Source organism: Labeo rohita, chromosome 5 (assembly GCF_022985175.1).
Source record: "Labeo rohita strain BAU-BD-2019 chromosome 5, IGBB_LRoh.1.0, whole genome shotgun sequence".
Classification (NCBI taxonomy): domain Eukaryota; kingdom Metazoa; phylum Chordata; class Actinopteri; order Cypriniformes; family Cyprinidae; genus Labeo; species Labeo rohita.
Window position 1 is genome coordinate 40031651 of NC_066873.1, and position 14774 is coordinate 40046424.

General features: G+C 33.4%; 2 protein-coding genes across 2 annotated transcripts; one reads left to right on the forward strand and one right to left on the reverse strand.

Moving 5' to 3' along the window:
• The first annotated feature begins 3583 nt into the window (after nt 1-3583).
• Nucleotides 3584-5832, forward strand: osm (oncostatin M). Its single transcript, XM_051111090.1, has 3 exons — nt 3584-3646; nt 3764-3918; nt 5182-5832. Exons 1-3 carry the CDS (start codon nt 3631-3633, stop codon nt 5590-5592), a joined length of 582 nt encoding a protein of 193 aa, XP_050967047.1. The 5' UTR covers nt 3584-3630; the 3' UTR covers nt 5593-5832.
• Nucleotides 5833-10461: 4629 nt separating this feature from the next.
• spring1 (SREBF pathway regulator in golgi 1) lies at nt 10462-14490 on the reverse strand. The gene is made up of 5 exons (XM_051109455.1): nt 14485-14490; nt 13495-13651; nt 12965-13116; nt 10631-10744; nt 10462-10545 (listed from the first exon to the last, which is right to left on the reverse strand). Exons 1-5 carry the CDS (start codon nt 14488-14490, stop codon nt 10462-10464), a joined length of 513 nt encoding a protein of 170 aa, XP_050965412.1.
• Between the last annotated feature and the right edge of the window lie 284 nt (nt 14491-14774).

Consider the following 14774-nt stretch of genomic DNA (forward strand, 5'->3'; position numbering starts at 1 on the left):
TACTTTAACACTGTTGCTGCGGGTTGTTTTTGATGTCCGTGGGTTTAAGCAACCCCAATAACGTCATGGGCACTAGAATGCGAATTTACCAGGGGAACCTCGACGAAAAATGTGTATTTTACACCCCTGAACGCGCTGACCCCATCAAAACGTGATTGGGATAGTTTTGGGTTTTGAGGAGAAATTGAACAGGTTTTGTTATTGAACCCTGGCAACCCTGTTATCGGGGTTATCATGGTAAATTCGCATTCCAAGGGCTAATGCTGCATTCACGCCATGCTGTAATTCAACAATGTCGGACGATTCTGAAGTTGTAGGAGAAAATAAGATGGAGTTTTTTGCCATACTCTACCTTTTTGAGCCGGAGTACACAGACGATGAACTTAAACGTGACTCGTAGTAGTGATGGGAAGTTCGGATCACTTTACCGACTTGGACCTTTGAGTCTCGTTCTACAAAATGAACAAATCTTTTTTTGAGTCATTTCGTTCATTTTAGCAAAATATAATTAAAATGTTACGTGTTACTTCCCTAACACATCTACTGCTTACACAAACGTTGATTACACTACAAACAAGACAAATCTATCCGGGGGGCGCTAATGTAAAAAAGAAAGTGGGTACAACTTCCGGCGAGGTGGCGGACGTAGTATACCAGTGGTATTTTGTGTGCTAATTAGCGAAGAGGAAATCTTATGGAAAATAAATGCTTTTCGAATTTGTGTTATTAGCAAGTTTGGATCGATAAATCTTGAATGACTGTCAACTAGTGAAATGACATTTGAACCGAGACTTCAGAACTTGTGTTAAAGGGTACTACAGATGAAGCCTCGATTCGAGGCTTGTTAACGTAGAAATCACTTTCGTAGAAGCCTCATTTTCTGTCCAGTCATGTGCACGAATCACTTTGCGTGTACATTTTCGACCCCCAGATCTTACTTTGCGAGTACATTTTCATTGGGACGCATTTAATTTTTAATTTTTAAATACCCAGTCATACAAGTAATATGAAGAATATAAATTATTTCAGGAAAATTAAATATATGCCATATGCAATTAATACATGTGTACACTATTCTTATATAACATCATATTGATATTCGGCACTATTCAATGGGTAAATTCATTTATCAGAGTCAGAAATTCAACAAACAAACACACACACGGTGCTTTTTTTGTGCATATAACATGGACCGATCTATGTCCATTGTGGTAAATGCATCTTCCGACGGAGCTTTAGTCTTTTGGCTGCTTTATTTTTACTAACCACCAGATCACCCTGTTTTCGACACTCTCGGAGCTTTGAATCTTTTACCAAAACAGTCAGAGGTGCTTCACGACGCTTTATTTGCCCGTCACTCCTGTCAACTGTCGAATGAATGAATGTCACCTCCCGTTTGTTTACTTTGAACCGGAAGACGCTCCCACTTTTGACGCAAGGCCTCATGGGGCGTATGAAACTTGTGGATAATGCTATAAGAAACAGAAAAGATTAATTCATTGTTTACCAGGGTCTTTAGTCTATGATTAGCTCACCTCACCTATCTGACAAGTTTTCGGGTTTGAGTCGTTCGTTCGTCACGTGACAGCCCCATAAGCTCAACCAATGCAGTGTGAGCCGGAAATAGAATTGATTAGTTCATCTCTCGAGTCTTCATGTTTGAGTGATTCGTTCATCATGTGACAGCCGCATAAGATGAAAGAACGACTCGGAAAAACCCGAAGACTCGAAACAGGTGAACTAATTCCAGTACAGAACCTAACAGGATGTTGCGCATGCGCGACTGAACGAATCACTCCCCGAGATAACCCGTTCTTCCCAAGTCACATTAAAGATTCGTTCAAAATGAACGAATCGTTTAAGAACGACCTATCACTAATTCGTAGCATCAGGAACGCGCATCCCAGAGCCTGTGCTACATGAGCTTTTGTGCTTAAAAAGTATACAAATTGTTATTTTTCGAAAAAAAAATTATCGTTTCACTAGATAAGACCCTTCTTCCTCGGCTGGGATCATTTAGAGCCCTTTAAATCCGCATTTAAACTACATTTTGGAAGTTCAAAATCAGGGCACCAATCAAGTCTATTATATGAAGAAAAATCCAGAAATGTTTTCCCCAAAAAACATAATTTCTTTACGACTGAAGACAGAAAGACATGAACATCTTGGATGACAAGGGGGTGAGTAAATTATTAAATTGTTGTTCTGGAAGTGGAGTTCTCCTTTAAAGTAACGTTAGCCCAATTCCAACTTCATTCATAGCGTGCGTTCACGGTCCATTGAGAACGAAGCTTCTTGCCTACCTTATTCAGCCGTCGTATTCATATAAAATCAGCAATTGGTAAATTATAGTTAAATTTTCTGATGAAATCGAATTAGCTGGAGTGGCCGAGTGAGGGGCTCGGGAAATTGTAGTGCTGTTTTCACAGGATTCTAAATGCAACGCAACGTAAATGCAGCGTTCTTTCACATGTTTTAATTTAGCGTGTTTTATTTGTATTTTTTATTTATTAATTATTATTATTTTTTTTATCTTTGAATGTATATGCTGTATAATGAATTTTTTTTTTAAGTAGGAGATTAAATTATACATATTTTAAATAAGGTGTTTTCTTTCTCGAACCCGGATTGGCCAATTCATTAAAACATATTAAACAATGTTACTGTTTTTAATGTATTTTGATCAAATAAATTCAGCCTTGGTCAGCATTTTTTCTTGCTTAGTGTTAATAGTTGAGCAGACACTACAAAACAGAGAATTCAAAGTAACATACTTTTAATGTTTATCACTGGGTCAGTCGTCCTGGGTCAATCTGTGGTTTGAACCTACAAACTTAAGGCTACCAGTTCTGTAACCACTATGCCCACAATACTTAGAAAGTAAAACAACTCCCCCATATATCCTACTGTACTCTTCTAAGTAGCATGGATGGAAATCTCCAAATGAATATGTAACTTTGAATAGGAAATGACATATGTGGAATAAAATGCATAATGTAGCTCCCACTATATTTACAGGAATGTGTGACATCACATCTAGGTTATGACAAACACAGTCACACAAAAAAAAAAAAAAAAAAAAAAAATTCAGCAGAAAGCATGTGAGCAGTGACTTTATGTCTGCATATGTATTTTAATATGTGTCCTTATGCATGGGCTGATGAAACTTACAAGTAAACTTTATTGTGACCTTCAAGGCAATACATGCAACATATTTTCATCATCTCACAACTAAAAGTAAAATCAGGGATTTCACAGTATTTAATCACACATCACATGTTCAGAACATTGCATGAAATGTGTTGTCATAAACAGTGATTATGAGGTCAAACATCCTGAACCCTTCAGGTGTACTTAAACCAAATTACCAGAGTCTAAGCGTGTATCAGTTTCATTCGAATTGAGAAAAACATCCAGTGTGACATCTTCTTTGCGTATGCTTTTGCGCTGGTAAGATAAGATTTTTACCTCGTGAGTTCAATTTTGAGATAACATATTTCCTTTCTTGTGACTAAGCAGTCACAGGCGTATAAAAGATGGAAAGTTGACAGATATGACCATGAAAACGTATCATACACTGAAGAGTTTGCTCTAGCACACAGAGTAATTAAAATACTGCCAGTTTTCACCATGGAGGCAAAAACAGGCAAGTTAAATCTGTAGTTTTTTTTGTAAGAACTAGTTTAACTTTCTAAGCTTCAGAAAGTGTTTGCTGTACATGGCATTTTATGCCTGCCATTAATGAATGTACTTTTCTTTTTAGGACTTCTGATTTGGTGGATTTTAATGATGATCCAGGGGATGACATGCAGACCAACATGCAGACCGACAGACAGACCGAGTGTCACACCGGGATGTCATGTGATAGCACGCACAGATTTCACAAAGACCATAATGAAACAACTGTTGGAGGAGTTTGTAAGTATAAAACTCTTTCTGTATTTGATGAAAAAAAAAATGAAATGGAAATGCTGATGAGCTCAAGAGATACATTACATTAAAACACTGTACAGATATTTATAATTAGTTATTTGTTGTAAATATAAGTTTAAAGGTTATTGGAGTAACTTTTACAAGAAAATATCTCTTATCTAATTTATTTAATAATTTAATAATTAAATAATTAGGTATCTAATGCAGTGACTTTCATTTTAAGTGTCTAAAAGCTTATGGTGCAACTGTTATTATTAAGATGCGCTTTTGTCTGTTTAGTATTATTGGTGTAGGTATGCTGGTAAATTTAGCAAACAATTAGCAACTAATGAATTAAAGTCGAAGGACAGAAAACCTTTTTTTTGTTTTTACAGTGTATTATGACTAAAGAATTAGGATATTAGCATATCTAAATTTTTATAAATGTGCTTTTAATAACATGCTTATACATTTTAACATGATGATTAAGATGCACTATAAAAAGTGAATAATCAAGGTAACTTATTTTTTAAAATTATTATTTACTTAATAATTTTGAGGCAACAGGTTTCCTAATTTTTTAAGTTAAGTCAACTTATCACTTTTTAGAGTGTGATGTTGATGATGATGATGATGATGATGAACACCAAAATTTAGCTGTCAGTATCTTTCAGTGACACAGTATATCACGATACAAAATTGCAATAATATGTATCATGGGTAGCGACAATGTGTATTGTGTATCTTGCAAAAATCACAGTTTAGAAAGGTTTAATTTAAGCTTTTATTCGCATACAAACTGATCAATGTACATTCAAAGAGCACATCAAATATTGTAAGCACACTTTTGAGATTTCATGTTTATAAATAATTCTGATTAATACATGAAAAATTATAATACAATGCAATATTTAAAACATTTTAAATGTAGTCAGTAACAAACAATTACAGTGTTCCTGTAGCTCAAACAGTAGATCATGGGCTTGATTCCCGAAAACGTGTACCTTGAATGGATAAAAGCATCTGCCAAATGCATAAGTGTAAAAAATGTACAATTGTAACACTATTTTGGTTTGTTTAAAGTATTGTGAGATCAAAATTGAGGCAATGTGTTATTACATGTGTAATATTGTTTCTGGAGTTCATAATTATTTCTCAATCATTACATGACATTTCATTTAAAACTATGATTTAACTGTAAACAGCAAAGTTTGTAAATGATAATTTAAAGGCTTCTAATGTATAAACCATCTCACTCTTTCTCTTCAGCTCTCAATAAATGGAAATACTTCTACAACATGGCCATCAATCTCAGAACTTGAGTTGACGAATTTGCCCTGTGAAGAGAAAATACAGAAAGCTCAATGTGGACTTAACTTCATGCGAATGGCACTTGAGCTGATATATCAACACCAAAGTGAGCTACACAATATCACAAAGCCCATATTTAATCAAACAAATGCAGCAATTAAAGAATTAAAGCTGACTAATGACTGTGTTAGCAAAGCTGTAGGTAAATGCACAAAAAACATTACGCAGCCTGTCTTCGCTCATGCAGATTATTATAGTAAAAAACATTGGGACCAAGCTGTTCTTGAGACCTCTGTAGACTTTCTGGATGAACTGTTAAAAATGGTACGTCATCTCTCAAGCAAAAAAACATTGACATCAAAGAAATGATGCATTTCAGTTATATATCCTTGTTATTTGTCAACTGCACTTAATAATTTATGAAAGATTAAGTCATTTCCTGTTGAAGTGTTCTGTTGAAATGTTCTCATGTCCATTTTAATATTTATTTTTAACATTTATATATTTTTAAAAATTGTTTTAAAAATATTGTCAGTATTGTCCTGGGTCATAATTTAAGACAGTTAAATGTATGTTATTTATTATATATATAGAGAGAGAGAGAGAGAGAGAGAGTGTGTTTTTTTTTGCAATTTTCAGCGTTTTGAGAAAAAATATTGTCACTATTTAACATAACATATTTATATTCATTTGTATTGTTTTGCATCATAATTTAATACAACAATAAAATGTATTTTGATTAAAAATATTTTGTATTTTGAGTCAAAAATTTTGTCAGTATTTAACAAAAATAATTATATTATTGTTGCTTCATCCATATTGTTCTGGATCATAATTTAATACAATTAAATGCATGTTATATATATATAGAGAGAGAGAGAGAGAGAGAGAGAGAGAGAGTTTTTTTTTTTTTTTTTTGCAATTTTCAGTATTTTGAGAAAAATATTGTCACTATTTAACATAATTATTAATACTACTATACTATTACTATAATAACTATAACTATTTAATATTTATATTAATACTTCATCCATATTGTTCTGGATCATAATACATAATACTATATATATATATATATATATATATATGTTGTTAATATTGCTAAAAACTAAAATGAATTGGGGATATCAATGTGATTGAGAATGTAATTATTTATTATTATTATATATTTTTTGAAGTTGAATAAATGTTTCATTGTCATATTTTGCCATGGTTTGTGTGTTTTGCTTTATATGTCCACCCTGTCGTGTGCCGGTCCACCCTGTCATCTTGATATTTTAAAATAACATTTCAAATAATAATTCAATCATATCTGTAATCCAGTGTGTTCAATAGCTAGGTGTGGGGGCAATAGCATGCAAACCAAAAAAAAAAAAAATATCCAAATGTCACAGTTTTCTTCAAATAAGAAAAATATGTGTGTGAATTGTATGAGTTTCTTTAGAAACACATGCTTTACATCTTTCATGTATTTGTAATTTGAAAGCAAACAAATAACCCTGTTTAGAAAACGGACATCATACCTTTCAGAAAATGTCATTTGCATCTTAATATTGCAATGAAAATGTATTTAACAGTAATATATATGTCCCTGACAGGGTGGACATATCTTAAGGTTTACGCTTCAAATAATGGCCTATAATTATCTTAAAAAAAAATATGTGGGAGCTCAGCTAATATGTTTTTATACTACTTGAGTGTCTATTATTTATGTGAATTGGAAATTAAGACCAAAATTTTTGAGTATTGTGAGGCTTGAAAGGCACTCTATGGTGATACTGATCCGTTTTTAACATTAAAAATAGTATTTATATTAATGTTACGTAATACATATTGTCAAAAAAATACAACAATAAAAATTTTGTTACAAATATTAGGAAACGTGTATAACATTTTCAGACTTAAATGTACAAGCATGAAGCAGGTGGTCGACTTGATCTTATTGCTAAGTCTGCAGTGTAATTCTATAGTCTCCAGTGACAGTCATTAATCAAACTGTCATATGTGGCCATGAAAAAGCTTGTTAATTTTCTAATTTCAATGCAGTTGTTTTTTTTTCTTTTGGAATAATCAGGATGATTAATTGGTTAATAGTAGGCATGTATCCCCAAGTGACTTCTTTTATTTTGGCTGTTGGCAGTTTGTGTGAAAATTTGTGAAAACTATGTTTACCAAACAGTACAGCAATATTTAGAGGTAAATATATATTCATATGATTTATTGACATTGTCATAGACAGTCAAGGCTTTTTGGAAAGGGTAAAATAAACTCTAACAGTGCCTATTGTTCTGACAGAAATTTAGCAGGCATCTAATCATCTAATCCAAAAGACATTAAGCATAACGCTAAATATGGCAGTGTTCATTCTGATGAATTATGCCAAATTATGATGCATTTCCTTATTTCTATGCTCATATTTTAAGATGTGCCAACAAAGATCCCCCTCCCCTCAAAAGTCACAGGTCATCTTCAAAATTAGAACTGAAACTTGGAAGTGATAAGTGAGCAATAGACCGTTTAAAAGTTCTAATATGTTTCACTTTAATAATGAAATAATGTTCCTGTAAAAACCATCAATTACATTCAAGAGAGCACAAATGACCTTAAGCCTAAAGTAAATTTGAGGAAGAATAAACAAATTATATGCGACCCTGGACCCCAAAACCAGTCATAAGGGTAATTCTTTTTAAGTTTGAGATTTATAAGTCATCTGAAAGCCGCTTTCCATTGATGTATGGTTTGTTAGGATATGACAATATTTGGACGACATACAACTATTTGAAAATCTGTAATCTGAGGAAAAAATTGAGAAAAATCGCCTTTAAAGTTGTCCAAATGAAGTTCTTAGCAATGCATATTACTAATCAAAAATTAAGTTTGGATATATATACGGTAGGAAATGTACAAAATATCTTCATGGAACATGATCTTAAATATCTTAAAAGGTTTTTCAGCATAAAAGAAAAACTGATCATTTTGACCCATACAATGTATTGTTGGCAATTGCTACAAATATACCCATGCTACTAATGACTGGTTTTGTGGTCCAGGGTCACGTATTTTTAAAATCTAAATCCTCTGTAATGTTTCCCAGAAATCCATGTGAAATTGCAGCACTTGTGGCATAATGTCAGTTATCACTCAAGAAATTGTTACAGTAATGTATGAATTTTGTGGTAGGACTACTGTTTTAAATGAATCAACGCGTAGTTATGTCCTTTTTTAAAAAAAATCCATGTAATAGGTTTACACAACAGTATTCTTCCTTAGTATTTTGTCTTATTTTTCCACTGTAAATATCTAAAAATTAAACATAGATGCAAACAATTTTTTTTCCTGACAAATTTATCAAAATGAAGTGAATTATTTGTTAACTACCAAATGTGCTTGTTCAGATCAATTGAATTCAAAAGGAAAATAAATTATACACCATTGACAGATATTTGTTCTTGATTTAAGCATAAACTCTCAAAAAACAACACTTGAGATCTTTTTGTATCGCAAGTAAATGTCTTGATTTAAGGACGTTTTGATTTTTTTTTTTTATATATATAAAAGATATTTTTAAAATACAAAGATATTCATTTTTGCAGTGCATGCAACATGTAAAACATTTGCTTTTTTAAGATCTTCTGCTCCAATATAAGATATTTTAAGTCCTTAATTTGTGGAAGAGCAAATCAAGACTCTTTAAAGGGGTCATCGGATGCTAAGTTCACTTTTTCACGTTGTTTGAACATTAATGTGTGTTGGCAGTGTATGTACAAATCTTCCCTATAATGATAAAAATCCATGCAGTGGTTTTTAATTAATTTGTACAAATAATATCCCCTTTTTCAAATCGAGCCGTTCTCAGTGCCGTCACACCGTCAGAGGCCGCTCCCATGATAGTTGATTGACATGAGCTCCTACCTCAGACCAGCTGTCACAGTCCAGTAACTTTCCTTGTTTTGATGCCGAAGCAGGGATGTAAGTTAGACAAGAATATCTCTGATTGAGCGATTGAGGTGTTGTGTTGCTGGATGTAATAATGAACATAGTGGTCGTCATTTACTCCCGACATCTGAGCAGCTGAAGATGCAGTAGATTAACGTACATTTGTTTGTGAAGGGAATGCGCCTCCCGATCTACATATATCCGTCTATGTTCGCACGAATCATTCATTATCCAGCTTCACTTACAGCAGAAGTGTGTATAAGCGTTTTTTTTATGAATCTTTGCGATCGCCTTTCCTTATAACGTGGTAGTTAGGAAGTCTAGTGGCTAAACGCGGCTAAAGTAAACAAGATCGTCTTTCCACAGAGAGAAGAGAGGGGCGGGGTGAAAAGAGCTCATTTGCATTTAAAGGAACAACCCCTTAGAATGAGATGATTTTTGCTGAACTCATTTTGACAAGGTAAAAAAGGTGTTGTTTTACAAAACCATTGAGAATTTTTAATCAAAGTATATTAGAGACTTTTGATTAAGACCCTAAAGAATCATATTAACTTGTGGAAAATGGGCATCCGATGACCCCTTGAAGACTCATGTGTATTTTAACATTTACTGTGCAGTCTGTTATGGCACAAACAACCTTGGATTAAACCCAAAATGTTTTGTTAAAGCTTTGTAAAAAGCTCTTGGATTTCTTCAAAAATATCTTAATTTGTGTTCCAAAGATGACGAAGGACTTACAGGTTTGGAACGGCACAAGGAATTAATGCCAGAATTTTCATTTTTGGGTGAACTGTCCCTTTAAATTAGAGAAGTCTGGAATAATAGAAACATCCTCAATTGTAGGGCTACAGAAAATCACATTTACTTTATTAAATTAACATATAGTAGTTGACATGCAGGTCGTACACATAAATCTAAGCTGACTCACAGACCCTGGGTGTGAGAGGTGCTGTCACATCGTCTGAGGTGCTTTCCATGTGTTTCCATGAGTGTTTTTAGCATGAAACAACAACGCAATGACTCCTCCTGAAATCCCACCCAAAGATAAAATTAGCCAGGTTACTAAAAAAATAGCCTAATCTTAGCAAAACAAGCCAAAAAAAGAAACGGGCGGAGTCTTCAACGAGATGTTCGCCACTGATGAGGTAAAAACGGATACTACGCACTTGCAGTGTAAAGTCTTTGTTCAAGTCTTTATGATTGTGCACTCAGATTGTTCATTTATTGGCCCATCGGGGCCCCTGAGAAGACCTGCAAGAAATCTCCTTCATTATTCAAAGCCTGTTTAGCTGGCAAACAGAGTCATATAGGCAGCAGTTCTGGTGGACTCTCGCCGTAGCAGTATTTGGCCTGCGGGTTCCTGTAGGTGTTTTCATGTTGGACGCTCTGAAAAAAAAAACAACAACAGCAAGTGTGATTTAGTTCTACCTGCTAAAACATGAAATGGCCAAAGGCTCTGATTGATGCTCACCTGTGAGGAAGTGCGACACTTGGCGAGACACAACTCAAAATGATCTTCCACGGCGGTGAAGAGGTTCTGGAACCCTTCTGCCGCTCGGTTTAGAAAACGCTCCAACAGGGGTTGCTGATGGGAAGACAGCAGGAGAAAGAGAGTTTATGTCGGAGGGGAGTTTCCAACGAAAGTGGCCTAATTTTGTATTCCAGTTAAGTGACACACTTTTGTTTTTTTGGCCAGAAATTAGCATTTCTTTATGGCAACTTTGTATAGGTTTCTGTGTAAGTGTATATATATACATAAAACCTTTTTCCTAGAAGTTGCATAATAATGCATTCAAACTAGGGAACCAATCTTTTTTTTCTTTTTAGTTGTTGCAACTCCAGAACATGTTGCAACACATTTCTGTTGTTGCGGTCACTAAACGGAAAATACAAACCACGAGTCTAAATATTTCTGAAGTGGCATTTTAGAGAAAGACTGCATACTGTATGGCACTTCAAGTGACCTATTGACCTAGTGCTGTTTGACAAAAGTGGAAAATGGAAAAAAAGGAAAAAAAAAAAAAGGTAAATAATTCCATTGTCAGAGGAACCAATATACATACATACATAGATATAAATATATGTGACCCTGAACCACAAAACCAGTCATAAGTAGCATAGGTATATTTGTAGCATTAACCAATAATACACTGTTTGGGTCAAAATTATTGATTTTTCTTTTATGCCAAAAATAATTAGGATATTAAATAAAGATCATGTTCCATGAAGATATATTGTAAATTACCTACCGTAAATACAGTTTTGATTAGCAATGTTTTGCTAAAATCTTAATCTGGACAACTTTAAAGGCGATTTTCTCAGTATTTTGATTTTTTTTTTTTTTTTTTTTTTGCACCATTAGATTCCATATTTTCATATCCATATTTCGGCCAGATACTGTCATATCTTATGAAAACCCACATTAAGGGAAAGCATATTTATTCAGCTTTCAGATGATGTATAAATCTCAGTTTTAAAAAATGTTGTGGTCCAATTTCACATAGGTCCAGTGTTGGGGAGTAACTAGTTACGTGTAACGGAATTACGTAATTTAATTACAAAATAAATGTAACTGTAATTAGTTACAGTTACTGAGAAAAATGTGTAATTAAATTAGTCACTCTTAAAAAATGTTAATGATTACAAAGGGGATTACATCTGAATTTTTTTCACACATACCCACATACAGATTTAATTGACTTTTCCAAAATTGCATTGACTGCTCTAAAATGAGACACCAATGTTTCAAGAGTTTAGGACACATGCTCATTCTTAACTGTTTTATTTCCTATAAGATTAATTAATTTTTAAGGCATTGTTAGATGCCAGTGTTTCCTGTCATAACTATGCAAACATTTGATTTCAAAACCAGTATCATAGCTATTAAACTATTTCTTGTTATGATTTTAAATCTGTATTTAACCTCAGAATATCTCTAAGTAAATAAGAGGTGTTAAGTCTGAATTAGTGTGGCTGTGCTTTAAATTAAATTATTACACGACTTTGTGGAATGCTTGATTCTGACTGGTCAGTCATGACATTCCAAGGTATGTTATTCCCCGATAACAACTGGTAAACGCTAATAACTCAGACTTATGCGGGCGCTATATGCGTGATAGTTCTTCTTGGCGGAAGCTTTGCGTTTGGTTAGCTAATAAAATATTAAAACTCAATTTAATATTATGTGTACAATTTCTTAATTCTGTCAACTTGCCACTTGCTAGCAACTTCATGGAAGTTTTGCTTTCAAATATTTCAACTTAGTGTCTAATTATTAACTTTTGTGGCAAGCAGCTGTGTAATAAGTGGGATAACGTACATTCAGCCAGTTGTTATTGCAATAATAAAGATGTATATTATCCCTTACTTATAATCTTAATTCAAGTGATAAAGTCTGACAGTAATCAGTCTTGAGTGGTACTGTAAGGTTAACTCTGCCTGGTTTAAATGTTTTACAATGATTAACAATTTTGAAAATATTAGAAATTTAGAAAAGTAATCAAAAGTAATGTTACATTACTTTAATAAAGTAACTGAAAAGTTACACTAATTACATTTTAAATAGAGTAACTTGTAATCTGTAACCAATTACATTTCCAAAGTAACCTTCCCAACACTGCATCTGCGTGTGTGTGTGTATACATCAATAAATATATCTGTCAATAAATTTTATGTCAGAAAATGCAACACTTCTCTCATAAATTGTTCCAATTGCAAACGTTTTGGTATGCACATGCTTATTGTTTTTGTTTGCACTGCAACAACACAAAAAAACAGAAGAAAGTCAAACTTCATCAAATTTCACCTTATCTGGTTGGAGACAGCAGGAAACGCAGTACTCATAGACGCTACAGCAGCCATTGGCCAGACAGCTTTTACAGACATACTGGCTTGAGCCGGGAGAATTAACATTACAACACCCATTCACCAGTAAATCCTTCCTCTCACACACATAACCTGAAGAGAAAGAGAACTAAAGTCTGTTAAAAGCTCAGAGACCTGTTAACAATTGGAGTTGCACATTAAAGCATTGTGTGGTTAGTAATTGTGTCAATTTTGAGATTTTTTTTTGCTTTTTAAAAAAATATTGGAAAACAGCTAAAATGCACATTTAAGTTTTTCATTGTATTTTATTACACACATCTAGATTTTGATTACAATAGATATCTTTAAAGGGAATTTTCTCTCATGCACTGAGCTAGAAATGTACATTTAAACAGCACTAACATACTTACAGTTTTATTCATATTTATATATTAATGTTTTTTTACAGAGGAGTTTGTTTACATACAATTTACCTGATATATATTGAACATTTTTGTTCCCGTCACTTACCCAGTTCATCTGTGAGAAGGCTCTTTCCCTGAATGGAGTTTCTGCACTGTGAGATCTGCCTGCTGCTGTTGCCCAGGATGAACTTGACCTTCCACTGGATGTGATGATCAGAGTTCCTCACCTCTAAGAGGGTCCGATCACGGATGGTTCGCTCCTCCTGTACACAGTACGTGTCACATACAAAACATCATTCATTTGCCATTATATGCTTCATCGCCTCTCAGGAGTGATGTTGAGCTGAGAAAGAAACCATTGCTAGTTCAGCATGCACAATATATCACTATATCGGTATTCATTAGTGTGATTTTTTTTTTTTTTTTTTTTTTTTTTTTTTTTTTTAGTATTGTAAGTCCAATTGGAACAATATTGGATGCCTTGGCCAGGAAATAAGTTTTTTTTTTTTTTTTTTTTTTTAAAAACAAATGTTATTTCTCCAACGTGTTTCGGCACATGCCGTCTTCAGGGAGAGCAAGCAACAAAATCAGCACAGGTGAAAGCAGTGTCATTCATTAAGTCATCTGATCTGAAAGTAGCATTGGAGAGTTTTTAGATTTTTTTTTTTTTGGGATGTAGCCATCTGGTAATAAATGCTTTTTAATTTACAAGAGTGCCAAGGTCGTTCTAAAGTTTTCTTTGATGGACTGTGATAAACCCTAGACCAGAGAGCACCTTGACCTTAAAGCACCTAGACCCAGAGATTTACTACTATTGGACTTCTAACAAATTTTATTTGTGTGGATATTGTGTAAAATTTAGAAATTTTAAGAATTTAAAGTTTAAGATTGTGTACAACGATTCACCATTAAACAGTTAATTGGAATAAAATACAATATTTATCACTCAAAAGTTTGTAATAATTAAAATGTTTTTGAGCAAAGTCTCTTCTGCTCACCAATGCTGCATTTATTTGAGGGGAAAAAAACAATGAAACAGTAATATTATGAAATATTATAATTTAAAACAACACTTTTCTTTTTGAATATATTGTACAGCCATTGCTCCTGTCTTTAGTGATAGTGATCTTTTATCATTACTATACGCCGATTTACTGCTCAAGAAACATTTATTTTTTTATTATTATCAGAATTGAATTATTTTATTATTTGGTGCTCAATATTTTATGGAAACCACGATACACTACCAACTATTCAAAAGTACCATTAAAGAAATTAATACTTTTATTCAGCAGGGACACGTTAAATTAATGGAAAATGACAATAAAGATTTATAAGGTTACAAAAGGCTGCAAATAAACAGTTTTTCTATATGGAAAAAATATG